Consider the following 27472-nt stretch of genomic DNA (forward strand, 5'->3'; position numbering starts at 1 on the left):
GGGGCGGAGCGCGGAACTCCAGGTGCGTCAGGTGCGCCAGGTGCTCCAGGAAGGCCCGCAAGCCCCGCCCCGCCTGACCACGCCCCACCGGAGGCCCCGCCCCCAGTCGGCCCCGCCCCTCTGGACTTCCGCCCCGAGCTCCCGCGCCGGCGCTCTCCCGCCGCCGCTGCCGGCTCGGAGTCCGCTTCGGTGCGCTGGGGAAAACCATCCGGGCCCGCTTCTGGCGCCGCTGCCGCGGCCGCGCCAAGGTTCCGGGCGGCCCCTGCCGTGTCAGGTAAGGGGCCCCGGCGCCGGGCCGTGAAGCGGGGCCGGGGGCCTCGCGGGCCGGCGGTGGACGCGGGCGCCGCTGGGAGGGCCCGGCGGCGGGTCTCCCGTGGGCCCCGGGTCGGCGCCGGAGGGGCGGCTGGGGGCGCGGCGCGGACGTTGGCCGCGGCCCCGGGCCGACGACCCTGTGGGGGCGTCTGTCAGGCCCTCAGCCCGCCGGGCGCGGCCCGAGACGCTCGAGCCCGCCCCGCGTCGGTGCCCCGCCGTGAACGCCGGCAGCCCCTTCCTCTCCGCAGCGAGAGCGGGGGCCTCCAGGGCTGTGCGCCCGCCCTGGGCTGAGGCGGCCGCCCTGGGCTGACGCGGGCCGCCCTGGGGCGCTGGGGCTCTGTCCCGGCGGCGCCCGTGGCCCGCGGGGCTCCCCCTGCGTCTCGCGCGGCCCCCTCTCAGCCCCGCGGTGCCCCAGGGCCTTCGCAGAGAGTGGCCGGCGAGGAGGACGCGCCCCTGCAGCTGCGGGGGCTGCACCTGCCTGAGGCGCCCACGGGCTGGGGGAGCCGCAAAGGCCCTCTTGCTCGGGGGACTTGTCTTCGCTCTTTCGGCCTTCAGCTGACGGGATGAGGTCCACCCATGCCACGGGGGGGTCTGCTTTCTATCGCTTTGTCTACTGTTTTAAATGTTGATCTCATCTGAAAAATGCTTTCACTGCAACATGTGACTCTTTGACCAAACACCTGGGCACCGCGGCCTTTCGAAGCTGGCGCAGAAACGTTACCGTCAATGCACGAAGCCTGGAAACTCTCCCGGACACAGGCTCTGCCCTTATGCCCGAGCATCCTCCAGGGTCTGGGGAGGTGTGTGTCCTGGGCGGCTGGCAGAGAGCCACCTGCCTCCAATCTGGGCACCCTCCCTGCTCAGTTAGGGCTGTGACTCTGCTTCCTTCCCTGAGGACAGCAGTCGCTGAGGACAAGCCAGCCGGGCTGTGAGACGATTCTTGTCAACTGGGAAGGCCTCCTGGGCCGTGTAACCCCGAAAAGGCTGTTCTCTCACCAGTGGGGCGCTGAGGTTCCCAAACTGCTGGCCTGGAGGTGGGCAGAGCCCCCACCTCTCACGTACTCCTCTCTTCCCCGAATTCCCGTGTGGACACTCCCTTCCTCAGACCAGACCTCCTGGCCCCCGGCCTCCCACAGCCCTGCCACAGGTCCTCAGGAACCTCACAGCCCTGAGGATTCCTGAGCTCAGCTGCGCCCTCCCACCTGCCCACTTGGGCCTCCTTTTTCCTGCAGCCCCCTACCCACACCCATCCTTATAGCTCGTGCCCTCTACCCACCAAACCCCCACCCACCAGTTCAGTTCACTTCAGTCGCTCAGTCGTGTCTGACTCTCTGCAACCCCATGGACTGCAGCACGCCAGGCCTCCCTGTCCATCACCAACTCCCGGAGCTTGCTCAAACTCATGTCCATCAAGTCGGTGATGCCATCCGACCATCTTTTCCTCTGTCATCCCCTTCTCCTGCCCTCAATCTTTCCCAGAACCAGGGTCTTTTCCAATGAGTCAGTTCTTCACATCAGGTGGCCAAAGTATTGGAGTTTCAGCTTCAGCATCAGTCCTTTCAATGAATATTCAGGACTGATTTCCTTTAGGATTAACTGGTTTGCTCTCCTTGCAGGCCAAGGGACTCTCAAGAGTCTTCTCCTACACCCAATTCAAAAGCATCAATTCTTCAGTGCTCACCTTTCTTTACAGTCCAACTCTCACATCCATGTGACCACTGGAAAAACCATAGCTTTGACTAGACGGACCTTTGTTGGCAAAGTAATGTCTCTGTTGCCAAAGTAATATGCTATCTAGGTTGGTCATAACTTTTCTTCCAAGGAGTGCCCCCCAAACTCTTGTCCAGTCCCTGGTCCCTCTGTCTGGGCAGGAGAAGCCTGGCCCCGCTGGCCTGTCTCTGTCCACAGTGGCCGCGAGCCTCAGGTGGGTCACGTGGCTCCTGCCCTGGGAGCTCGCCCTCCCCGGGCCCAGTCCCTTCCCTTCCCTCCTTGGCCTCACCTCCACCCATCTTGCCTCCCAGCTGGAAGGGGTCCCCAGTGCCTGTGCCCCAGATCTGCCTCCTCCCTCGGAGCACTGCCCTGTCCCCGGGGTGTCTCCCTGGGGTGCCCCCCCAGGTGTCATTTCCCCTCTATGCAGACGTCCTGTGTTTCTTCCCACCTGAACAGAAAGCCCCTGCCCTCAGCCCCCGCGTCTCCTTGCTCCTTTACAGCCAGACTCCTTTTAAGAATCGGCAGGATTTAGCGTCTCCATTTCCTTTGCCGGGTGCTTTTAGATACTGAGATGTGCTTCACAAATCATAAAGCTCATTTTTAAATGTGCAATTCCATGTTTTTGTCAGATTCACAGAGCTGTGCCACCGTCGCCCCACGCGTGCCCCGCTGCAGCCCCCCGCCCCCATCATCCCTGCCCCAGGCGACCCGCCGTCCAGTGTCTGGGTTCACCTCTTCTGGACCATTCGTATGAACAGAGTCACAGAGCGTGTAGGTCTCTATCTGGCATCTTCCCCTCAGCATCGTGCTTGAGGTCCGCACACGTTGCAGGAGGGTCAGTGCTTTGTTCCTTTTCAGGCTGAGTCACTTCCGCTGTGTGGATGGACCCATTTTGTTGATCAAACGGACCCCCACGGGGGCGCCCTGGGCGCCCGCCGTCTGGCTCCTGTGAGTCGCGCTTGCGTGTGGGTGTTTCTGCGGCCTTGTGCTCTTGGGTGCACCCCCAGGAGAGGTGTTGCTGGGTCAGGCTCTCCCGCGGCACAGCTCTTTGACCGTCTTTCCATAATGCTTCTTATTCTTGATCCTGCTGGGGTGCCACCCAAACTCCTGCCGGGGTTTCTGGCGGCCTCCTCGTGACCCCTCCCCCCTCGGCGCCTGGCCTCTGGGACACATATCCTTTGGGTCTCCTGTATTCCCTGCCCCTTCCACCTCCTCTGGGCACCTGCTCCCCCAGGTCCCATGAATTACCCTCTGGCTGTCCTCTGTGCCCACTAATCTCGTGTTTTTCTATTTTCACAATGAAAGAATGAGAAAAGGGGCTTCCCTGGCAGTCCAGCGGTTAAGACTCCACACGTCCAGTGCCGCGAGCACAGGTTCAGTCCCTGTTCGGGGAACTAAAATCCCACATACCCTGAGGCACGGCCCCCCCAAAATAAAGATGAAAGAGGTACCATTGCTGTGCCTGTCCCTGTGGTACTCTAGCTCTGCCCCCTGATGGCCCAGAGCTGGAAGCAGCCTAGATGCCCCTCAGGGGTGCTAGCCAAGCAGCCTCTGCGTCCACACCACAGGTGCCCACTCTGCAAAAGGGTTGGGCACTGGGCACTCGCAGCGACTCATGTGTGTCTCAGGGGAGTGTGCCAAGTGAGCGCAGACGCACAGAGGCCAGACTGTGTGGTTCCATCCATGCAACTTGCCTGAAATGACAGGCGACGTGAACAGAGATGCGCCCAGCACTGCCGGGGCCGCTCTCAGTCAGGGCCTCGGGGTGACTGCAGGGGCCAGCGAGGGCTCTCCTCCAACCCACACGGCGCCCTGCTTGTGATCTGGGGTGAAACGTAGATGCGATGTCTCTTTATTATTTCTTACAAGTTATCTCGAAATGAAATGTTTAATTTAAAAATTCTTAAGAAGGTCTCAATTACAAGTTTTTCTGTTTTACAGATACCCTGAAAGTTGGAGTGATTCAGTGACCTCTAAGGTTCTTCCAGCTCTGAAGAAGGTGGTTCGGAAACACTTCGTTGTGTCTGAGCTGAAATCTACTCCCCAGTAGCAGTGGAGGCGTTGGGAGCGGTTTCCATCAGGACACTGTTCCAGCTCTGGCTGTGAGAGCTCCCGGCCGCTCACGTCAGCAGCGCTGCTGAGACCGTTTGGAGCACACAGCTCACGCGTGAGTGTGTGAGGGAACACACGCCAGAGGGAGCCCAGGAGAGGGAACCGCTTGCTGAGGTAAGGACTCAGCTCAGAGGCCAGCTTAGCGCTGGAACTTGCTTCCCAAGAAACTTAATAGCTGGTTGATTCTGGAGCTCGTGGGTCAGTCAGATGGGCAGGAGTTTTGGATACTTGGGAATTTATTTTAGCCCAAGACAAGAGGTTGGGTTTTTTTTGTTGTTGTTGTCCCCTTTTTAAACAACAGGCACATCCAAAAAAAAAATCCAAACGCCACGTAAGATTTTTCTCTCAGAAAATAAATGTAGGCTCACGCGTGACAGAGGCACTTGGTGTCCAAGGTCACCGCGCGGAGCCTGGGTCCCCCGGGCTGTGCCCGTCACGTGAGCCCGTGGAGAGCCCCTTGACCCAGTGCTGGGTGACCACGTTTCCTGGGGGCTCAGCACACCTGCCACTTCCGCCGCTCACGGACCGCCGACCATGACCCCGGGTACGGAGGGCCCGTCCCGCCCCCGCAGGAAGCCTTGTGGAAGGAAAGGCAGGATGCCGGGAGGGGCGCGCCCAGACGCGAGCAGGGCTTCCCGGCCGCGCAGTCTGCACACCAGGCAGCCGTGCTCAAGCGGCTCAGGATTCGTCTCCTGGAGGTTCGGAGCTGAAAGGAGACTATAAACAGGGGAGCTTGTGGTTCTTTCCTGCAGGATGCTGTGGGGAAGGGCTGCGTCTCCAGGGAGCCGGGCGTCGGATGCCCTGGACCTGCAGGCGGCTCCTCACCTGTCTCTGCTCTCACAGACGGAGCCCCTTGTGCAGTTTCAGAGCAGAGGCCACGCCGCTGCTGCTCCCCGGCCAGTTCCCACTGGCAGGCCCCCTGCACAGCCGTGTGGCACCCTGCCCACGACAGCTCTGCGGCCAGGGCGCATCCCTAGGCTGTGCCCCATCTCCAGGAGAAGCCAGAATGCGAGGAAGGGGAAGGAAACATGACGTGAACCGGCAGCGATGAACCTGGAGCCAGAAACAGCCTGAAAGAAGAAGCATGTGTCACTTTGGGACGAACAGAGGAGCGAGCGAGTGCTGCCCCAGACGGGCAGGTGTGGCTTCTGGGGTCCAGAGGGAAGGGCCAGCCTGGGGGCCTCCCAGCAGTGATGAACCTGGAGCCAGAAACAGCCTGAAAAGAAGCATGTGTCACGTGGAACGAACAGAGCAGCAAGTGAGTGCTGCCCCAGACGGGCAGGTGTGGCTTCTGGAGTCCAGAAGGAAGGGCCAGCCTGGGGGCCTCCAGGGAGGAGGAGGGCCACCCAGCGGGAAGAGGACCGTCAGGGCTGTTACCACAAAAGGCAAATCCAAGAAGCCTGCATTTAACCAGAAAGCATTCATCTCTGGTGGAGGGCAAACCAGGCCCCCCCCCCCACCACCAAAGTCAGAAATAAACAGAAGAAACGGAAGAAAGCAGGCGGAGTTAATATAGAGAAAAACTGAGAATGAAATGATGCCGTTTGCAGCAACATGGATGGACCGAGACGTCATCATACCAGGCAAAGTAGGTCAGAGACAGCAGCACGTGATGCCTCTTACAGGTGGAATCTACAGTGTGGCAGGGATGAACCTGTCAGTGAAACAGGAACAGACTCGCAGATGTATGTGCCAGACCTGGGATCACCTAAGGGGAAAGGGGGGTATAAGTTAGGGTTCTGAATTAACGGGTACACACAACTCTACATAAAACAGATAAACAACACGGGTCTATTTTCTGTACCGCACAGAGAACTATATTCAGTATCTTGTCATAATCTGTATTGGAAGAGAATCTGAAAATATATATATAACTGAAGGAAAAAAAGAGAAAAGTTAATTAAATACTTAAATCAGGAAGTATAAAATTAGTAAAACCAGAAGCTAGTTCTTTTTTAATTTTTGGCCACGTCGTACAGCTTGAGTCCCAAAGAAAGGCAATGCCAAAGAATGTTCAAACTACCGCACAATTGCACTCATCTCACATGCCAGCACAGTAATGCTCAAAATTCTCCAAGCCAGGCTTCAACAGTACATGGACAGAGAACTTCCAGATGTTCAAGCTGGACTCAAAAAAGGCAGAGGAACCAGAGATCAAATTGCCAGCCTCTGCTGGATCATAGAAAAAGCAAGAGAGTTCCAGAAAAACATCTACTTCTGCTTCCTTGACTATGCTAAAGCCTTTGACTGTGTGGATCAGAACAAACTGTGGGAAAATTCCTAAAAGAGATGGGAATATCAGACCACTTTACCTGCCTCCTGAGAAACCTGTATCCAGGTCAAGAAGCAACAGTTAGAACTGGATATGGAATAGCAGACTGGTTCCAAATTGGGAAAGGAGTATATCAGGCTGTATATTGTCACCCTGCTTATTTAACTTCTATGCAGAGTACATCATGAGAAATGCCAGGCTGGCTGAATCACAAGCCGGAATCAGGATTGCCAGGAGAAATATCAATAACCTCAGATATGCAGATGACACCACCTTATGCCAGAAAGTGAAGAGGAACTAAAGAGCCTCTTGATGAAAGTGAAAGAGGAGAGTGAAAAAGTTGGGTTAAAGCTCAGCATTAAAAAAATGAAGATCATCGCATCCAGGCCCATCACTTCATGGCAAATAGATGGGGAAACAATGGAAATAGTGACAGACTTTATTTTGGGGGGCTCCAAAATCACTGTAGATGGTGACTTCAGCCGTGAAATTAAAAGACGCTTGCTCCTTGGAAGAAAAGCTATGACCAACCTAGACAGTATATTAAAAAGCAGAGATACTACTTTGCTGACAAAGGTCCATCCAGTCAAAGCTATGGTTTTTCCAGTGGTCATGTGTGGATGTCAGAGTTGGACCATAAGGAAACTGAGCGCTGAGGAATTGATGCTTTTGAGCTGCGATGGAGAAGACTCTTGAGAGTCCCTTGGGCAGCAAGGAGATCAACCAGTCCATCCTGAATGAAATCAGCCCTGAATATTCATTGGGAGGACTGATGCTGAAGCTGAAACTCCAATACTTTGGCCACCTGATGCGAAGAACTGACTCATTGAAAAAGACCCTGATGCTAGAAAAACTGAAGGCAGGAGAAGAAGGGAACAACAGAGGATGAGATGGTTGGATGGCATCACCAACTCGATGGACGTGAGTTTGAGTGAACTCCGGGAGTTGGTGATGGACGGGGGAGTCTGGCATGCTGCAGTCCATGGGGTCGCAAATGTCAGACACAACTGAGTGAGCTGAACTGGGAGAGCTTGAGAGATCTTAGTTTCCCAACCAGGGGCTGAACCCAGGCCACGGCAGTGACAGCACCGAGTCCTCCTCACTGGACCACCAGGGAGGTCCCCCAAAACTAGCTCTTTGGAAAGACCGACAACCTAACTTTTTGCTAAGAGTGACTAAGGGGAAATGAAAGTGAACAAAATTCTGAACACTCACGAAAGGTGAGAACCACACACGTAAACAGCATATACACGGAACCCTGATGTTACCTGATAAACATGGGAACCTCCTTGGAAATCGGGGCCTCCTGTCAGAACAGGCCTGGGGCGGGGGGGCGGGGGGGGTTGGAGTAGGCGGTGGGCGAAGACCAGCCGGGCTCAGAAGTGCTCGCCGTCTGGGCCCAAGGTCCCAGCCCCCGGCCCTGGCTGCAGCCTGGGTCACCCCGAGGCAGGACCACCAGCCGTCCCTTGAGACGGCAGGTGTGCCTGGGGGCATGGAGAGCCGGCGACAGGAGAGGCCTGCCTTGCAGCTCAGACTCCTGGGCGCCTGGGTGGGTGCCCACATCCTCGCTAGAGCTGAGAGTCCATCGTAGTTTAACTGTCAAAAATAACTTTGTGGTTTGATTATTTTCCATGAATATGAGGTGGCATGTGTTCATTGTGTGATATCTATAGGATTCAGAGAGTGAAAGAGACGACCCAGAGGGCCGGCGGGCGGCCCCAGTGCTGAGTGGGCCGGGGCCCAAGGCCCTTTGTTCCCAGCAGCTGCTTTGGTGACAGTTTCGTGCCACATGGGGAGGATTTGTTCCCGTGACATTAAATAGTCAATGTAAAATGCAGTTTTTAAGGTGCTTCCCAGGTAGCTCAGTGGCAAAGAATCTGCCTGCAATGCAGGAGGCTGGGGTTTGCTTGCTCCTTGGAAGAAAAGCTGTGACCAGCCTCAATCAGAACAGGCAGGGAGCAGGAACCTCCTCCCAGATGGTGGGGCTGCTGACCGCTGGTCTCTGCCCCGCTCCTGCCGCCGCCTGGCACCCAGTGAGAGGGTCCTGAAGAGCTTTGTGGCCCAGACTCCCGGGGCTGGCCCCTGCATGCTGCAGGGGAAGGGCTGCGCCGTGGGGGGCCGGGGCGGTGATCCAGGGGGCGAGAGGCCACCAGCACAGTGTCCCTGAAAGTCACTGTCTGAGTTTAGAGTTGGCGACTTTGATTTTTAAAGAAAGGAACAATCCTGAAGTCAAATCAAGAAGTTAAAAATCCAGCCCCTGGGAAAGAGGGAGTGAGAAGAACGGACTGCCCAGTGTCGCCCAGTGCTGGCGAGGAGGCTGCGTGAAGACCCACCTGCGGGGGGAGTTTCCCACGGCTGCTGCCCTCGAGGTACCCACATGTTCCCCAGAGTCGAATGCCAGCCTCGTCTGGCCTGGCACACTGCAGAGAGGCCAGCAGGCATCCACACGGGCCACGGCTGGGTCCACAGCAGATGCCCTGCGGTGTGGACAAGCCCTGTCCTGAGTGGACGGAGCTGGAGGAGAAAGGATGGCTCTGTTTTCACGAGGTGTCCTGACCAGGTGGAGCCGCCAGGGCTGGGGCGGGGGCAGTGATCTTCCGGGAACGGTGGCTCTGGGTTAGAGGTGACGGTTGGCCATGCCTGAATATATTAGAGATGCTGAGTTGCACGCTTTAAGAAGTCAGTTCCACGGTCTGTGGATTACATCTCCATGAAGCTTTAAAAGCGTCACTGAGATGAACGCACACTCGCTGAATTCCGTTTGAGGCCCCCCGCCCCCCACCCCCTCAGTGCTGCTGCTTCGCTGAAGAGGCCTGAGCCGCCCCATCCGCAGGGGCCCAGCCTTCCGCCCCTTGTCTCGGGGGTCCGGGCAGCCCTGGGGTGGTGACCCTGTCCTGCACTGGGGACAGCACGGTGACTCCTCAGCCATTACGCGGAGCAGTGGCTGAGGATCCGGGCATCTGCTCGTCCTGCCGAGGCCCCGGTATCGCGGTGGGGAGGCAGCCAGGGCCGCCAGGGCCACCCTCCTCCCTGGTCAGCGGCGTTTCTCCAGAGCAGTGTGTCCAGGGGAATTACCTGAGCCACAGGTGTGCCTTTAAATTCTGTGAAAAGAAAGAGGCAAGCTACTTTTAATGGCACACTTTATTTACACCTAGTGCCGAGCGCAGCCAACACCGAGAAGCCAGCCGTTCTCTGCTGGCGCCCCAAGCATGTGCGGCGGCCTGGCCGGGTTGCGGGCGCGGAGGGGCACGGGCGAGCTGGGCGCCGGGCCTCGGGCGCCCGGATCCGCGCTGAGCCCCGCCGCCGCCGAGCTCACGCCCGGGTCCTCCCGGGGAGGCGGAGCCTGGGCCGGCAGCCCCCTCGCCAGGCCCGGCCACAGCCAGCGCCCGTGTTTGTGGGAAACAGAGAGGTGGTGCAGAGTGCGGCGCTGACGTCCATCACTCCCCGCGGTGTGGAGAGGCCTCGTGCTGCGCTCTCCTGGGCTGGGCGGTGGACAGAAGGCCTGGGCCTGGGCAGCAGCGTGGCTCCTGCGGGGTCCTGAAGCCCTGCTGTCTGGCTGCTTGAAAGGAGGTTTGGGGTCAGGAACTCGGGCCCTCCTCTCCTCGTGGTGCCCCCGAGCCAGGCCACGTCCTCCACGTCCTCTGGGCTCCCGTGGGGTCTCAGGCTTCGCGGCTGGGGCTCCACCCGTTCACAAAGCCGCTTTGAGCGGGACGAAAGGCCCGAAGGACGCACCCCAGCCTGGCCTGGCCTCCTGTGGACGTGAGGGGTTGAAGAGCCGGTGTGGCGGGGGGACGGGGGCAGGAAGGGACACGGCCACGAGCACCTGCTCTGAGCCCCCTCCTGCCTCACACGGGGGGCTGGGGGCTCCACTGGAGGCGGCAGCAGCCCGGAGGGTGGGCCTGCTGGAGTCCTCTTTCTCCTCTGGGTCTCCTCGGGCCTGGCTGAGGGCAGAGTTCAGGACGCGTCTGCCTGGGGGGCCAGCCCGGTCAGCGTGCCAAGCAGGAGGGTGGAGGCGCAGCTGGGGGCCCTCATGGCCTGGAGCCTGCAGCAGCCTGGGCTGGCTCCCAGGTGGACAATGCAGCCACCTCTCAGGAGGAAGCAGTCTGGCCTGCAGGGCTTCTCTCTGGAAAGCCCCGTCCCCTCCTCTGGTTTGAGTCCATTTCTCTGTGGGTTTGGTGTCTGGCAGGGGCTCCCTGCCCAGGTGTGGGGCGGAGCTGAGAAGCAGGAGCCTCTGGGGTGAGCCGGGATCTTTGAGGCGGACAGTCACACGCCGGGGCTCCCTGCAGGGATGCGGCTCAGCCTAGCCTCTTTCAGCAGAATCGCAATCTGAACGAGCTGTATTCAGTGACTCTGATTTAGAGAAGGTTCAAAAACTGGAGGTGGTGCTCAGCCAGGGCCTCCGTCCCTGGGACGGCCTATTTGCCTGGTGTGCGCTGCAAACCCAGCACCACCATTGCAGCTTGTTTCATTTTAAAATGAGGTCAGTTTATAAGGGCTGCAGTGGGGTGAACTTGAACTTGGTAGCTGCCAGCTGTTTTCAATCTCAGAAGCACGTAGTTACTGATTTCAGATTCTGGGGCTCGGGAACAGACCAGAGCTGAGCTTTGCTGGCCAAGGAAGGTCTGGGTCTGTCCGCCTGACCCGGGGCTGGCCTGAGAGGAGAGCCCATCGCCTGCCTCACATGGCCAGGCATTGGCAGCGCGCCCTGAGGGAAGGAGGGAGAGTGGCCCCGCAGAAGGAGGTGGAAATATACCCACAGCGAAACCTTGGAACTGGAGAGGTTATTCCTAGTTGAGAAGATTGGAAAACACACCCTCCCGCAGCAGAGCCCCTGGGTCATCTGCCCCCTTCCTGGTTGTGGATACTCAGCCATTCAGTCGTGTCCGCCTCTGTGACCCCGTGGACTGCAGCATGCCACGATTCCCTCCTTCACTGTCTCCCAGGGTTTGCTCAGACTCATGTCCACCGAGTTGATGATGCCGTCCAGGCATCCCATCCTGTCGCTGCCTTCCCCTGCTCTGTCTTTCCCAGCATCAGAGTCTAATGAGGTGCCTCTTTGCATCAGGTGCCCAAAGTATTGGAGCTTCAGCATCAGTGCTTCCAGTGAATATCCAGGGTTGATTTCCTTCAGGGTTGACTGTTTTGATCTCCTTGCTGTCCACTGGGACTCTCAAGGGTCCCAGCACCACAATTTGAAAACATTCAGGTCTTCATTGCTCAGCCTTCTTTAGGTCCAACTCACGTCTGTACGTGACTACTGGAAAAACCATAGCTTTGACTATATGGACCTTTGTCGGCAAAGTAAAGTCTCTGCTTTTTAATACACTGTCTAGGTTGGTCATAGCTTTTCTTCCAAAGAGCAGGCATCTCTTAATTCCATGGCTGCAGCCACCATCCGCAGTGATTTTGGAGCCCAAGAAAATAAAGTCTCTCACTGTTTTCATTTTATCCCCAGCTATTCGCCAAGAAGTGATGCGACTGGATGCCATAATTTTAGTTTCTTGAGTGTTGACTTTCAAGCCAGGTTTTTCACTCTCCTCTTTCACCTCCATCAAGGTAGTTCCTCTTCACCTTCTGCCGTTGCAGTGGTATCATCTGCATATCTGACCAGCAAAGTGGATGCCTGCAGTGGAAAGAAGGCCATTGGGGCCTTGTGCTTGGACAAACCCCGACTGGCTCACGTGGGAAGAGCCGAGCGTGAAGCGTGGGGCCCTGCCGGGCCTGGCTCCCCTGGAGGGCGGGGCTGGGCCGACAGGGCCCTGGCTGCTGCTCGCCTCTGCGCGTGTCCCCTCCGTGTCCATGTCCAGCTGCGTCTGGTTCTATAACCCTTTGGACTGTAGCTTGCCAGGCTCCTCTCTCAGAGTTTTCAGGCTGCTGGTCTTTACTGCTAAAATAAAACCTCCATTTGTTCACAGAGGAAATGTCCCTGGGGTCACACAAGGGTGGAGTGGCCTGGGGGCTGGACTGTCCTGGGAAGTGGGGGGCTATGGGCTGGAGGCCCTCTCAGAAGCCCCATGGCCCCCCATGGGCCCTGCCTGCAGCCGGACTGGAGGCCAGGAGAGGAGGTCTGTTTGGAGTTTCCTTAAAGCAGCTGACTGCTCTCAGCCGTGCACGGGTCCCAGCCTCAGCCCCACCAGGAGCTCGTTGCCTCCGGGCTCATTGGCTGGGTCGGTGGGTGGATGTGGCTGTGTGCTGTGCAGGGTCAGGGCTCCAGAAACAGCCAGCAATGGTGTTAACCACATGGAGCCTGCCTGGCCAGACACGCACTCAGCCCGGGGGCCTGGGTGCAGCCTGGCCAATGAGGGTGACCAGAGGAGGAGCCAGGCTGGGCTCCCAGGGAGGGGCCCTGCACCGTCTCCAGCCCCTCCTGTTGGGGACCCTCTGGCTGGCCCCAGAGTTACCCCCCACCGCAGGCCAGACAGGTCCCAGAGGTGGTGGGGTCACAGTGGGGTCACAGGCATAGCGGGCCGTGGAGCTGGACCAGGCTTTGTGCCCAGCGCTGCCCCAGGGCCCCAGGGGACAGACAGACAGTGGACACGCCAGACAGGAGGGTGAGGGGTGTGAGCAGCACCTCCCCACGTGCAGGACACACTTGTCCCGCTGCACCTTGGCTGGGCCCCAGTGTGGGCAGGACCCCGGGATGGCACTGCCTGTTGAGGGGCCCAGAGGCCGGCTCTGGCCTCGCCTGGCCACGCAGCACTGCTCTCCCCTCCGGGTGCAAACACCTGCCTGCGCCCCCTCCGTGGGTGCCCTGAGGTTGTGGCAGCCGAGAGAACCGGTCCCCCCAGCCCCCCAGAGGCGGGGTGCTGTGGGGATGGGCCTCTGTATTAGAGACCCCAGCCGCCGGGAGTGGCAGTCCTCCCACCCCGAGTCCTGCCAGGGTTGGGCCAGACTTGGCGTGGGAGGTGGGCAGAAGGCATCTGGGATTAGGTCCCAGCAAGGGGTAGGCAGGGGCGGGCAGCTGGGTTTTTCCCAGTGGTGCCTGTGCAGACGGCCAGATTGCCTGCCTCATTCCAGGTCCATTCAGGTGCCTGTAGTCAGGGGGAAAGCAAACGCTGAGGACAGAGGTGGGAAGAGGCCTGTCGTGAGCTGAGGACTGGCTCCAGCCCCTGCAGAGCTGGGACGCCCAGGGCTGGAGACGGGGCCTCGGGGACATCTGCATGGGGCAGGTACCCGAGACCCCAGGTGGGGAGGGAGGGTTCCTTCCCGACAGACAGACCGCCCCCCAGGCACCGGTGCCCCCAGGGAGGCTCTTCCCAGGAGTGCCTTCCCCCCGGCCCAGGCAGCCATTCAGGGCCTGCAGGGTAGGCCGCAGCCCTCAGACCCGAGGAAAGCGTCTTAGAGGAGAGGGGCCGTGAACGGGAGGGAGGTGTCCATACGGACCAACAAAGCACACGGAAGCCACCATGTCCTCGGGGTGAAGAGAGACGGAAGTCGGGGATGTTATAAAAATTCCGATAGTAGGGATGAGAAATTAACGAAAGAGTGGGGAAATAAATTTCAAGAAACCTCCCCCAAAGGCAGAGAAGAGGAGACACAAGGAAATTAGAGGTTCTTCCAGGAAGCCCAGCATCCAAGTCAGAGTGGCCCCAAGAGCAGAGAGCCCAGGGGCGCCTAGCGAACCTCGCCCGTCCGCCCCTCCTTCTGGCACCTGCATGCTGGCGGGGCCGGCCCCCCAGGAGGGGAGCGGAGTCCCAGCTGCAGTCAGGAGGCAGGTGGTTCAGAGCTCACAGCACCACGGGAAGGACCGTCACTGTCACCCCTGGGGGCGGCTCCTCACCCACAGCCAGGCTTCTGGCCAGGCCGGGGGTCTGTGAAGACACTCGCAGACAGCCGAGAGCAGCGGAACACCCTCCTAGCAGTTATTCTCAGGAAGCTCGTGGAGAATGGGCTCCTCTAGAGTCAGGAGGAGACTGAGAAGATGAAGGCTTTGAGGTCAGGGGTGCAGGACGCACCGGGGAGAAGCTGGGCAGGAGGTGCCGGGCTCATCCTGCGCCGCCGGGCTGGAGAGCAGCCATCCAGACCGAGACAGGCGGGCAGAGGCTCGGGAGGGGCGGCCGCTGGGAGCAGGCAGCCCTCCTCCAGCTTGTCTGAACATCCTGGGGAGGGCTGTGGTGCTCACCCTCGTCCGTGATGGCTTTGTAAGGAATCCAGCAGGGAAGGAGTGGTGTCACATTTTTTTTTCTTTACTCTTCCCCCCTCTTTAGATAGGATAATTTCGACTGCGTGCTTAGTTGCTAAGTCGTGTCCGACTCTTTGCGACCCCATAAATGGTAGCTCACCAGGCTCCTCTGTCCATGGGAATCTCCAGGAAAGAATGCTGGAGGGGGTTGCCATTCCCTTCTGGAGGGGATCTTCCTGACCAGGGATCAAACCCGGGTCTCCTGCATTGCAGGCGGATTCTTTACCGTCTGAGCCACCAGGGAGGCCCTAATGTCTATTGATCTGTCTTCAGATTCCCTCACTCTTTAATCTGCCGTCTCCAATCTACTGTCAAGCCCCATCGGTGGATTTTCCATTTCAGTTATTATCCTTTCACGCTTTTTACTGGAGAATTGCCGTTTAGTTCTTTTATGCTGTTGTGGTTTAGCCCAGCTCTTTTGCAACCCCGTGGACCGCAGCCCACTGCGCTCCTCTGTCCGTGGGGTTTCCCAGGCAAGAATACTAGAGTAGGTTGCTGCTTTCTTTTCAGGGATCCTCCTGATCCAGGGATGGGACTGACATCTCCTGTACTGGCAGGTGGATTCTTCACTGCTGAGCTGTCAGGGGTTCCCGTTCTTTCACGTAGTTACACGTGATCTCCATTTCTACCTCTCTGTTTCATGAAGATCGTATTAGTCTGTAACTTTTTGAACATGATTTTCATTCGTCCTTTGAACACAGTTACAATAGTTGTGCTAAAGTCTCTGCTAAATCCGACCTCTGAGCCGCCTTCGGGTTGCTCTCTGTCATGGGGCTTTCCTGTATTCCTCCCCCTTACCTATGGGTCGTACTTTGCTTTGTGATTTTTATGTTACCTACTGAACATCGTGAATGATACGCTGTAGGGACTCTCTTCTGCTACCTTCATCTGAAGAATGCTGAGTCGTTCTGGTGAGCAGGCAGTTTCTGATTACCTTGAGCTGGTGAAGGGGGCATAACTTGGCCTTCCACTCAGTCAGTTCAGTTCAGTCACTCAGTTGTGTCTGACTCTGTGACCCCATGGACTGCAGCACACCAGGCCTCCCTGTCCATCACCAACTCCTGCAGCTTGCTCAGACTCTTGCCCATCAAGTCAGTGATGCCGTCCAACCATCTCATCCTCTGTTGTCCCCTTCTCCTCCTGCCTTCAATCTTTCCCAGCATCAGGGTCTTTTCCAATGAGTCAGTTCTTTGCATGAGGTGGAGTTTCAGCTTTAGCATCATTCCTTCCAATGAATAGTCAGGACTGATCTCCTTTAGGATGGACTGGTTGGATCTCCTTGCAGTCCAAGGGACTCTCAAGAGTCTTCTCCAAAGCTACAGTTCAAAAGCATCAATTCTTCGGTGCTCAGCTTTCTTTGTGGTCCAACTCACATCTGTACGTGACCACTGGAAAACCGTAGCTTTGGCTAGACGGACTTTTGTTAGGGTAGATCGTTATCTTGGAGAGGTTCAACCTACAAAGTGTCCCATGCACTTGCTGGGGCTTAGGGGCCTGGTGACATGGTTGGGTTGGCAGCGTGGGTCTCCAGTGGGTCTCACTCGCTGTGGTCACTGGGATGGATCCCTGCGTGAGCGGCACCGCTTGATCACTCGTGTCTCTGACGACCTCTTGGCCCAGGGACAGCTGCCTCTGGGAGCGCTGGGGGCCCTGCATTCTCACCTGTACTTCTGGCCCCAGCAGCCCCTCCAGCTGGTGCCTGGGCCGCAGACTCCCCTACTCAGCGGGAAGTTCCGCTCGCCAGGCTCCAGGCCAGTGGTCTTAGCTGGGCTACTGCCACCAGCTGGGAATCGGCCCATCCCTCCCCACCCCTGGGCATCCCTCGATGGCAGAAAGCACACTTGTACGTGGCCTCTTGTCCAGAAGCTGGCCTGGAACACGTCCAGTGGACACTGGTTGCAGCGGGAGGTGCTCCGGCCTGGCACAAGTCTGGAGCAAACAGACGAGGCAGAGAAGCGCCTGGAGTTGGCACCAGCTCAGCCGGGCTCTGCTTCGGCTCCTGTGAAGACTCGGTGGAAATCCTCAGAGAGCTGTTTCCAGGCTCGCGGGGTGGGGGTGGGCTCCCACCTTGAGCTCGGTCAGTCAGTGTAAGACTGGAGTCAGGAAACAGCTGTATCGGCCTGGTAGGGAGAAGTTCGACACTAAACGTCCAAAGCTTGTGGGAGTGGTGGCCTGCGGGGCGGCGGAGTGGGTTGGGGAGCAGACGGCACAGAGGGCGGGTGGGGTCCCCTTAATCCAGGCCTGCGTCAGGACCCGGGTCTAAACAGAGGCGCTGCGACAGTCTCGTGATACAAACCACACCTCAAGTGAGGACAAACTGGCCCGTTTCCCTAAATGTAGGGGAAAAACGCATGTTGGCAGGAGCCTGTTGGCCACCTGGGAACGGCAGAGCTTAGTTGTCGGCCTGGATGGCTTGGAGCTGGCTGCGCCCCTGGGCAGACTCCAGCAGGGAAGCTGCAGCCCCCGAGCCCCTGCCTCCCAGCCGCAGGGTGGGCCCTGCGTGGCTGCCCTTCAGGGTCTCTCCCTTGCGCGGAGCCTGCAGCCTGACTGCCCGTCCCCACTGGTCTCCAGCAGTTCCTGCATCTTCCCTGGGAATGGACCGTGGAGGCCCCGAGGAGACGCCTGCTGCCACTGACCCCGCCCGTCAGCCCGCTGGCGGTGAGTCCCGTGGGTGAGCGTGTGCCCCAGGTCCGGTGGGGCAGTGCGGGGCGGGCCATGGGGTGGGTGTGTGGGGTCTCTGCACGGGGCAGGGACACCAGGTGGGAGGCATCGGGGCAGCGCGGGCCTGGGGCCCGGAGACCGGCCCCGGGTGTGGGTGGGGCAGGCCGCTGGCTGCCGCCATGGCCTCCTGCCCCGGGGGCCGTGGGCGCACCGCCCGTTGCCTGGGAAACATGACCCCCGTGGTCCCATGGTGGCCTGCCTGCTGGCCGCTTGCCTGATGGCTAACACTGACGGTCAGCCGTGACTGGACAGAAACTTGGGAGAAGGACGGAACCCACGTGTGGGTGGAGCTGGGTGGGCAGGGGCAGGTGGATTTCTCCGGAGCCTTCACTGCGCCCCACACCAAATATGGACACAAGGCGTCTCATCCGTCTGGCCAAGAAGGCGGGAGCAGGGGGACCGACAGGTGTCTGAAGAGCAGGAGCGCCCGCACTGGCCCCCACGTGGCCCCGAGAGGGCCGAGCCCCCGGCCCTGGGCCCTCCTCCAGAAGCCCCGAGCTCCTCCCGGGCAGCGTCTGTGGGCTCAGCGGGGCTGCTCTCTGCGCGCCTGCTGTGTGTCGCTGTGGGGGGGGCAGGCGCAGGACCACATGAAGGCTGCTACGAAGGCCCCCGCCAGAAAGACAGGTGGCGACACGGGAGAGGAGACCAAGGCTGGAGAAGCAGGGGCTCCTCCCAGGCCAAGACCCTGTGTCCAGCTGGAGAGGGGTCCCCTTCCTGCCTCCCTGAGCATCCTGAGGGGCCGTCTCCCTGCCGGGCTGGGTCCCTGAGTGGGCACACTGTGGGAGGGGAGCCTCCAACCTATGAGCAAAAGGGCGGTGCCTTCAGCGGGTGATGTGACGGAGCTCTGGTCCAGCCTCTGTGCCCACACACCCAGGGCCCAGGGCATCTCCCTCGGGTCCTCTGAGGCACACGTGCTGCTCCAGCAGACTCGCCAAGGGGCACCAGCAGGTGCCTTCACACTAACCCTAACAAGTGGGCTCCACCACTGCCCGAGTGTCCTCAGCAGGAACACCAGGCTGTTCCCCAGAGGCCCCCATTATGTGACGTCTTTGGGCCTTAGAGCCCATCCTGCTGGGAAAGGGGATAAGACACAGTCCCCCCATCAGACACGGTCCCCCTGACAGACACAGTTCCCCTGACAGACACGGTCCCCCTGACAGACACAGTCCCCCTGACAGACACAGTCCCCCTGTCACACACGGTCCCCCCATCACGCACAGTCCCCCCATCAGGCACTGTCCCCCCATCAGGCACAGTCCCCCCATCAGGCACAGTCCCCCTATCACGCACAGCCCCCCCATCAGGCACAGTCCCCCCATCACGCACAGCCCCCCCATCAGGCACAGTCCCCCTGACAGACACAGTCCCCCTGTCACACACAGTCCCCCCATCACACACAGTCCCCATCAGGCACTGTCCCCCCGTCACGCACAGCCCCCCCGTCAGGCACTGTCCCCCCGTCACGCCCCACCCCCGCGTCACGCACAGCGCCCGTCACACACTGTCTCGCCTCAGGTCGAGCACCTCACAGAGTCAGGGTCGTTCTGTGTACAGAGGCTTCTGTCAGTAGTCTGCACTCAGGTTTCCTCCGTGTCTTCTCGCAGCCCGATAGCTCGCTTCTCCGCGCCGTGTGACATCCCATCGTCTGAAGGGAGCAGAGTGTGTGCGTCCGAGCGCCGATGTTTCCGCTTTGCTCTGAGCCCTGTGGCCTTACAGGTGTCCTCAGTCTGCTCTGCACTGGCATCACCCCACGCCGTGTCAAACGGACGGGGGCTCCTCCAGGTGTTTCCGTTTCAGGGGGACGTTTTCATCACTGAGGCCTCTGTTTGCTGAGGGTTTTTATAGACACCTTTAACCTGCATGAGGACCTAGTTTGCTGGCTTATATCTTCAACTGTGACTAGAGTTACTCCTCACAAGTTACCGCAGTTGCATGAGACACTGGGTCCAGGGCGAGGGTCGGGTGGCTTTCCTCCTGTGCGGCAGTGTGAGCAGGGCAGATACGCCTTCCGTGATCAGCCAGCCTTGCTTTCTGGGACAGACCCTCTTGTGGCCTCTGGGGTTCCCCATGGCCCCCGTCTTCTTTGCGAGCCCGTGTCCTCAGGGCCCATGGCTCAGGTCTCCCGTCTTTCCGTCCATCAGTCCGACTCCCTGTGGAGCGGCTGCTGCCCTTTGCCCTTTGGCTCTCAAGTGGCCTTGCAGGTGCGGCCACCTGGGCTCCTGTTCCCCTGGGTGTGGACCGATGGTCCTGAGTCTGACCCCGAGATCCTGGCTAAGGGCTAGATGGTCCTCCTGCCTGGACTGGGGTGGGGGCACCCCAGGAGCACCGTCCCCGTCAGCGGGCCTCACGCCCACCCTCCCCGGGCTCTGGGCCACGGCCCCTGATGGGAAAGAACCAGGTTTGGCCCCAGCTTCTCGGGGGGCTGGCCAGGTGACAGCCCACACCTGTGCAGCAGAACTTGCAACGCAAGATGCGCTGGGCCTGCAGGCTCAGGCTAGGGCAGCGGGTGGAGGTGGGGTGGGTTGAGGGGGAGGGGCTGCGGAGGCTGGGGGGCTGCGGTGAGGGGGAGGGCGTGGGGAGCGGGAACCCCGCTGGCAGGGCAGAGGGTGAGGGAGAGGCCCAGCAGGTAGGCAGCCAGGGGGCGCTGGTGGCCACGGGCAGCTCAGAGCTGGTCCCCAGGCCCTGGCCTCAGAAGCAGCTTCCTTTCCCAAGCCCAGAGCAGGCAGCGGTGACCTTTTCCAGACAGCCGGCCCTCCTCGCCCCTAACCTGGGACCTGGCCTGAGGGCACCGGCTCTTCCAGCTTGAGAGTCACCTGGACCCCCGCCGCCCCGGGCAGCACTGGGCTGAGCAGGCGCCCACTCCAGGACCCCACGCTCCACTCTGCAGCAGGGGGCGGGGAAGCTTTGGGGCTCGGTCCTGGGTGGGACTCGCGAGGGGCAGGACAGGGCAGAGGGAAGATGGGGAGGCAGAGGCCGGGACTGCGTTGGGCCTCGGCAGGGGCCAGAGGCCAGACAGTGGGCCAAGGATGGGGGGGTGCCCCCCAGCCAGGTCAGTATCACAGGCCTCCCCGCTCACACGGACCAGGGGCCCACTGGGGCGGGAATGCGAATCCGGGCTCCCTGAGCTGAGCTGGAAGCCCCCCAGCGGGCACTGCGGGAAGCCCCCAGGCCTGGGGAGCAGGCCAGCCCTGGGGAGGGGCCGCAGGGCCGTGCTCCCCGCCACACGCAGCCTCTCCACAGCCCTGCCCTGTCCCCCCAGGCCAGGACCCACGCCTGTTCCTGCAGACCCTGCAGACGCTGTGGTCCACTCGGGACCTGCGACAGGTGAGCTGCCTCGCTGAGTGTTCTGGGGGTCACATGAGGTTGGGGCTGGGAGACAAGGCCTGTTGGACGCACAGAGCAGGAGGAGAGGGCAGTACCCACCGCCAGCCTGCGGGCAGCAGGGGGCACCTGGCGGGCCTCGCACTCCGCTGCTTCTGCGCGAAGGCCCAGAGGATAGCTGTGTGTGTGGCCTGGCTGGCAGGTGGCCGGGGCCTTCCGTGGTTCTGGGCCCTGCACACTGGGCCCCACGGAGGCCCTGCAGGGCGGCAGCTCTGCCTCAGCCCCCGGGTGGCACCGGTATTGCCCCCCAGCCGCTCCTCCCTGCACCGAGCTCCCTCGAGGCCCCAAGGAGTGAGGCTGCCCTGGTCCCCGGGGGGTGCGGGAGCCATGCGTGGCTGGAGGGGTGCCTGTCCTCTCGGGGCCAGCCTGGCCTCCCTACCCCATCCCCCACCGACCCCATGACCCCAGGGCTGGTGAGCTCCAAGAAGGCTACAGGCCTTCAGGGGAGGCCTGTCTGTGAGCCGGAGAGGTTCACGGGGCTTCCCAGGGCGCAAGGCAGCCCCTGCGGGTCCAAGCTGCGTGGCCTCGGGCAGTTATCTGCCTGCCGCCTTCCCCAACCCGCGTAGGCCTGTGCAGAGCCGGCTCCAGTTGTAGCTGGAGAAATCCAGTGCTTCTGCAAAAGCCAGAAGCTTCTTGATTTCCCGACTCCGTGCCTGTGGCTCTGAGGGCGACTCAGGAAGCTGGGCCGCGGGGCTGTGAGGCCTTCCCATCGAAACACGCCTGCCTGTTGCCGGGGGGTGCGGGGGGTGCGGGGGGAGACTGTGTTTCCTGTGGGGTGGAGCTGAAGCAGCTGGGGGGAGCCACCCGTCTGTTCCCTGAGGCCGGGCGCCGCAGGGCTCCGCCTGGGCTGGGCCGGGGACTGGGAACGTGCGGTGAAACCCAGGTCTCCCTGGGGCGACTCATTCCGGACCTATTTCCCAGGGGAGTGCCCGCTTCCTGTGCGTCAGAGGTTTGGGCCGAGGCCCCTCCGGTTCCGTGACCCCTAGGGCGAGGGCGGCACGGCCCCTGCCCCGCCCCTCTCCAGGACTGACCTCCGCCTCCGGCCGCTGGACACCCCAGCGGTGGGCCCAGGCGCCTGTTGCCGATGCCGCCTCTCCCCCGCTACCTCCGCCCAAGCCTGTGGTCTTGGTTTGATGTCTCAGGTTCCGCCGTCCTTTCTGCTGCCCAATTCTCACTGTGTCTCTGTGACCAGCGTGTTCCTCATCTCCAGAGAGACGCGGGGCCGCCTCCTGGCTGGGAGGCCCCTGGCCGTGCTCTGGCTCCCATAGGGCCGGGCTTGTCCTGTGGTCGTTCGTGCAAATGCTCCGAGGCCCCTGTTCGGGGCTGGTGTCCCACCAGGAGAGCACGCACGCCCACGCTCCAGAGCGCACCCTGGGCCCCTGCTCAGGGCCAGCACACGTTGCCCAGTGTTGTGAGACGCACGTGAGGCTTGAGGCCCAGCGGCGAGGCGGGGGTGGGGTCCCTGCAGGGCCTCGAGGGGTGGGGTGGACGGCTGGGCTGGGAGGGTGTGGGGGACGCTGCCCCCCCAGCCTCCAGGGCGGCGGCGGGAGGTGTGGTGGCTGAGCCCTAGGGGGTTCAGACTAACAGGGGACCCTGGAGGCCAGCGCAGCCCAGGGCAGGGGCCTCAGGTCGGGACGGGGTGGCAGGGCTGACCCTGCAGGACTCCTGGGAGCTTTGCCCTGTGAGGAAAGAACTGGGATGTGACAGGGTCTGTGCTCTGGCCTTTCAGAGGGGATCAGCTGGGACAGGAGGGGCAGCGCTGAGGCCTGGGGGCAGGACGGGGCCAGGCGGGAGGCCTGAGAGTCCCCCGGGGGGAGCCGGGGTGGGGACAGGCAGGGGAGGGCAGTGCTCCCCACGTGGGGCCTAGGCCTGCACTCTGGAGACTGCTGGGAACGCTCACGCCTGGGCGCACCCCAGCCCCACGGGGCAGGAACCCGGCTGTGCTAACAGGCCCTCTGGGCTCTGGCCCAAGCCCGCTGCAGTGCCTTCACTCCTGAATGTGGATAGGAAGGAGGGGCTGTGCCCAGGTCCCAGCTGGGTGGGGGTCAGGAAGGGGAGGGGGGCCAGAAGGTGGGAAGGAGGGAGGGAGGGATCAGCCGGAGCCTCAGAGCCGGGCCTGAAGGGCCGTCGCGTGGACGCTGCGCCCAGCACGCCCAGGAGCGGGGCGAGGGGCCAGACGTGAGCCCGGTCCGAGGGGCCGCGTGGCTGGGGACGCCAGGCCCAGTGTGTGCGATCCCCCCACGGCCGCGGCCTCAGCTTAGGGCCTCTGTGTCTTGTCCTTCACTTAGGGCTGATTGCTCTTCTCTCTCGTAATTTCGGATGTGTTTGTTTTCTGTCTTCATTCCCAAGCTGGTGTCTTGTGGTCCTTTACTCTTGGAGCTTTGATCGCCCCACGGTGGGTGTTCCTCGTGAGTCCTGAGGTTTTCACGGGAGCTTATCTCAGTGCAGCTCGTCCTTTCTGGTGGCCAGGGGCCAGGCCCAGAGGTGTCCCCAGGACTGACCTCCTGAGCACACGCACAAGCGCCCTGGGGGCCCTGCCCTGTGTGTCGGCACCCAAGGCTGGCTGGGGTCTCCCCTGTGCTCACTGTGCCTTGCGCCCCTCAGACCTGTCCCTTCCCGGGGTCTTTACAGACAGAGCGTTCACCTGACGCTGCAGGGAGAGTCCGCGTTTCGTTCTCGAGAGCCCTGCTGAGTGGCCGGAGAACAGCGGTTTAAAGTGACAAAGGCGTGAGTGGATGTGGCTCCAGGAGCATCCTGGGGAGCCCGCCCGGGGCAGGGGCCACGGCCATGCCCCTGCTGAGACCTGCCACCTGACAGTGGCCCCTGAGCCCCGGGCTGGGCACGGCAGAGGTGTCTATGGGGGAAAGGCTCACGCAGATCAGGAAGCGGGTGACGCCAGGGGCCTTGGGCCAAAAGAACGCTTTCCCAGGTGAGAGCGTCAGAGGGCAGCAGGGCCCAGGTGAGAGCGTCGGAGGGCGGCGGGGCCCAGGTGAGAGCATCGGAGGGCGGCGGGGCCCAGGTGAGAGCGTCGGAGGGCGGCGGGGCCCAGGTGAGAGCGTCGGAGGGCCGCGGGGGCCCCTGGCCTTGCATGTGGTGGGGGAGCTGAGATGCGGGCTTTGTCAGCAGGGCCCTGGGGAGCTCACGGGGCTTCAGGGAGGTCTGCACTCTCTGGACCACACCAGAGCAGATCCGGGCGTCCCAGGGCCCTCCATGATTGCACCTCGGGAGCCAGTCCTGCAGACCCCCAGGGCGCAGCTCCTGTCTCGACACGGCCGCGCGATGGCCATGTCCACGATGGTCTCAGAGAAGATGGGGGGGACTGCCCGCTCCTCTGGGGTCTCGGGGAAGGTGAGGGAATGCCTACTCCTCTGGGTCTCAGGGAAAGTAGGGGGGACTGCCTGCTCCTCTGGGGTCTCAGGGAAGGTGGGGGGGATGCCCGCTCCTCGGGGGTCTCAGAGAAGGTGGGGGGGGGGACTGCCCGCTCCTCGGGGGTCTTGAGGAAGGTGAGGGAATGCCCACTCCTCGGGGGTCTCAGGGAAGGTGGGGAGGGACTGCCCTCTCCTAGGGGGTCTCGGAGAAGGAGGGGGACTGCCCGCTCCTCGGGGGTCTCAGAGAAGATGGGGGGGGACTACCGGCTCCTCTGGGGTCTCAGAGAAGGTGGGGGGACTACCCACTCCTTGGGGATCTCAGGAAAGGTGGGGAGGGACTGCCCTCTCCTAGGGGGTCTCGGAGAAGGTGGGGGGGACTGCCCTCTCCTAGGGGGTCTCGGAGAAGGTGGGGGGGACTGCCCGCTCCTCGGGGGTCTCGGAGAAGGTGGGGGGGACTGACCCCTCCTCGGGGGTCTCGGAGAAGGTGGGGGGGACTGCCCGCTCCTCTGGGGTCTCAGAGAAGATGGGGGGTACTGCCTGCTCCTCTGGGGTCTCAGAGAAGGTGGGGGGTACTGCCTGCTCCTCTGGAGTCTCAGAGAAGGTGGGGGGGACTACCCACTCCTTGGGGGTCTCAGGAAAGGTGGGGAGGGACTGCCCTCTCCTAGGGGGTCTCGGAGAAGGTGCAGGGGTACTGCCTGCTCCTCGGGGGTCTCGGAGAAGGTGAGGGAATGCCCACTCCTCGGGGGTCTTGGGGAAGGTGAGGGAATGCCCGCTCCTCGGGGGTCTTAGGGAAGTTTGAGGGGGACTGCCCGCTCCTTAGAGGTCTTGGGGGAGGTGCCCAGCCGTTTCTGCTTCGGGTGTGAAGCAGTGTCTCTCCCCTGACCCCTTCTCTGAGTGCTTTAGGTTGGGGGCCCTGTGTCTGGCAGCAGCAGGACGGGGCCCCTGGAAGCCGCTGCTCTGCAGGGCTTTTCGGGGGAGGGGGAGCGAGCTGACCCCTGCTGTTGAGGGTAGAGCCCCGGGCTGGCCAGGGAGCAGGGCCTGACCTCCGGAGGACGCGCCACCTCCCGTGCCCTTCCCAGGCCTCTGCGGGTTGGCACGGGAGAATCCGTCCAGGGGGAGACCAGACACTTCAGAGGGAAGAGCTGGCCCTGTGCTCTGCCCGTCTCTGCGAGGGGGGGCTCCGTGGGCTCACAGGGTCCTCGAGGCAGCCTTCCTCCTGGCGACACTCTGCACTCAGCGCCCTGACACCCCGGTCCCAGGACGGGGGCTTCCTGGAAAAGCCTTTCTTCTTTGGGGCCTTGAGCAGGGGGCTCTCTTCCTCCAGCCCCTGCCCTGGCCCATGGCTGCCTGCACACCCTCTGTGGGGCTGGAGGCGAGAGGCTGGCCATGCCCAGGGGCCCTGCTGGTCACGTGAGGGATGCCATGACGCTCGTTGTTCCCCTGGACGTGGGTGGTGGAGACACACCTGCGCTTGTTTCGGTCGCTCAGCTCTTACGTGTCTCTAGAAGAGCAAACACGGAGAAGGCGACGGCACCCCACTCCAGTGTTCTCGCCTGGAGAACCCCAGGGACGGGGGAGCCTGGTGGGCTGCCGTCCGTGGGGTCGCACAGAGTCGGGCACGACTGAGCGACTCAGCAGCAGAAAAGCAAACAAAAGGCGCTTTCCAGTTTGGGCTTCCCTTTCCTTTTTCTGGGGCTTCCCTGGTGGCTCAGAGGGTAAAGCCTCTGCCTCCAATGCGGGAGACCCGGGCTCGATCCCTGGGTCGGGAAGATCCCCTGGAGAAAGAAATGGCAACCCACTCCAGTACTCTTGCCTGGGAAATCCCATGGACTGAGAAGCCTGGTAAGCTACAGCCCGTGGGGTCGCAGAGTCGGGCACGACTGAGCGACTTCACCTCACCTCACCTCACTTTCCTTTTCCTTGTTAGGCCCACTGCCACGTCCCAGGCATGCCACACAGGCGCTCAGGGTGCAGAGGGTGCCACCCAGCTTCTGGCCCGGGGGTCAAGCCTGGCCTTTGTGGGACCACCTGACTGGCCAGCCCCTGTGCCCAGCCCCTTGGGGCAGCTCCATTCTGGTGGGAGGGCTGGTGGTGAGGACTCACCACAGGGGGGCCTTGCGTCTCCACAGCTCCGGGAGGAAGCCTGGAAGGGGTTCGCCACCCTGGACGACCCGCTCACCACTCTCCTGGACATGCTGGAAGCCAGTCGGGGCTGCGGGGGACGGGGCCCCTCGCTGGAGGCCTGGGTGGCCCGCGAGCTGGAGCGCTGGCTACAGGCACAGCCACGCCCAGAGCCCGCCCAGGTGAGCCCCACCCTCTGCCCACGGCCTGTTCCCGAGTCGCACCCCTTCTGACCCTGTCCAGCCCTCCACATGGGGGCCCACACCCACCTGACCCGGCTCCAGCAGCCCACAGGGGGGTTACTGATGGTGGGTGGGGCTCAGGGCCTCTGACAGGCATGTGCCAGGCAGGCTCGACTCCCTTGTTTGTGCCCCTGCCCACCCGCAACGTCCACCCACCAGCCTGAGGCTGCAGGCGCTAGCTGCCCCGCACTGGGCCCACCAAGGCCTCAAGCCCCTGGCCACAGCTGCCGCCTCCGCTGAGGTCGGGTCTGGGGCTTCCAGGGCGGCCGAGCACTGAAGCCGCTGCAGGCCCGTGCGGTCCGGCTCCTCACCGAGGGCCCCCCCAGCCTCGTGGAGCCGCTGGTCAGCATCTTCCAGCTGCAGGACGCAGACCGGAGCCCTGTGCTGGCACACATCCACCGGCTGCATCAGGAGGGCAAGTTCAAAGAGGTGAGCAAGCCCTTCCCTGTGGCTCTGGGCCTCTCTTCTATGGGCCGGGCCTCCACGTGGGTCAGCGGGCTAGGTGAGAGCCAGGTTGGGTGTGAGACGCCCACTCTGGAAGTGTCCCCTCCACCATGGGGGCTGTGTAGGGGCTGCAGGTCTGGGGTGCAGGGGACCAGCCACCCAGGGACCAGCCCAGGTTCATGCCTGGTGTGAGGGTCCTGGGCGCCCCTCACACTGACCATCTGAGAGGTCTGGGCACAGCCCCTCACATCCTGCCTCATCTACAGTACCTGCCAGGGTCCTTCCTTCCCAGGTGTGGGCAGGGGCGGGGGGCAGGGATGGGAGATGCTCGCCACAGCCTCTGCCCACCCAGGCCACCCCAGGGCCCAGGCCAGACCCTGGGCCTGCTCTCTCCTCCTGCCCCTGCCCAGACTTACTCCTGCTCACCAGGCCCCTGTTGGCACAGCCTGGAGGCAGGGAGCCCGCGGGCAGGAGCCGAGGCCCCTCTGCTTGAGGAGAGGCCCTCCCTACAGCCGCGGGCGCGGCCACGATGGGCTGGGGGACCGGCCACTTTGCTTCTGGGCCTCGGTGTGCAGGTGTCTAGAGAGTGTCTGCCGTGGAGCCGGGG

The 27472-nt window shown here is 61.9% G+C and overlaps 1 protein-coding gene across 2 annotated transcripts; it reads left to right on the plus strand.

The window, feature by feature from the left end:
- On the plus strand, positions 141-27472 carry EXD3 (exonuclease 3'-5' domain containing 3). Of its 2 annotated transcripts, none has more exons than XM_018056231.1 (6): positions 141-274; positions 3964-4248; positions 17160-17246; positions 20569-20633; positions 26188-26361; positions 26683-27472. In XM_018056231.1, exons 3-6 carry the CDS (start codon positions 17183-17185, stop codon positions 27055-27057), a joined length of 678 nt encoding a protein of 225 aa, XP_017911720.1. In that variant the 5' UTR covers positions 141-274; positions 3964-4248; positions 17160-17182; the 3' UTR covers positions 27058-27472. The 2 variants fall into 2 exon arrangements, with proteins under 2 accessions (XP_017911720.1, XP_017911721.1); XM_018056232.1 differs by having other exon boundaries at positions 17163-17246.

The sequence above is a fragment of the Capra hircus genome, chromosome 11 (genome assembly GCF_001704415.2).
Source record: "Capra hircus breed San Clemente chromosome 11, ASM170441v1, whole genome shotgun sequence".
Classification (NCBI taxonomy): Eukaryota; Metazoa; Chordata; class Mammalia; order Artiodactyla; family Bovidae; genus Capra; species Capra hircus.

What these genes read in the sequence shown, in the direction of transcription:
- EXD3 (XM_018056231.1), top strand. Translation starts at nt 17,183, where the DNA reads ATGGACCGTGGAGGCCCCGAGGAGACGCCTGCTGCCACTGACCCCGCC. An exon ending in CGCCCGTCAGCCCGCTGGCG is followed by an intron (nt 17,247 to 20,568) that starts GTGAGTCCCGTG and finishes CTGTCCCCCCAG; the next exon opens with GCCAGGACCCACGCCTGTTC. An exon ending in CACGCCCAGAGCCCGCCCAG is followed by an intron (nt 26,362 to 26,682) that starts GTGAGCCCCACC and finishes TGGGGCTTCCAG; the next exon opens with GGCGGCCGAGCACTGAAGCC.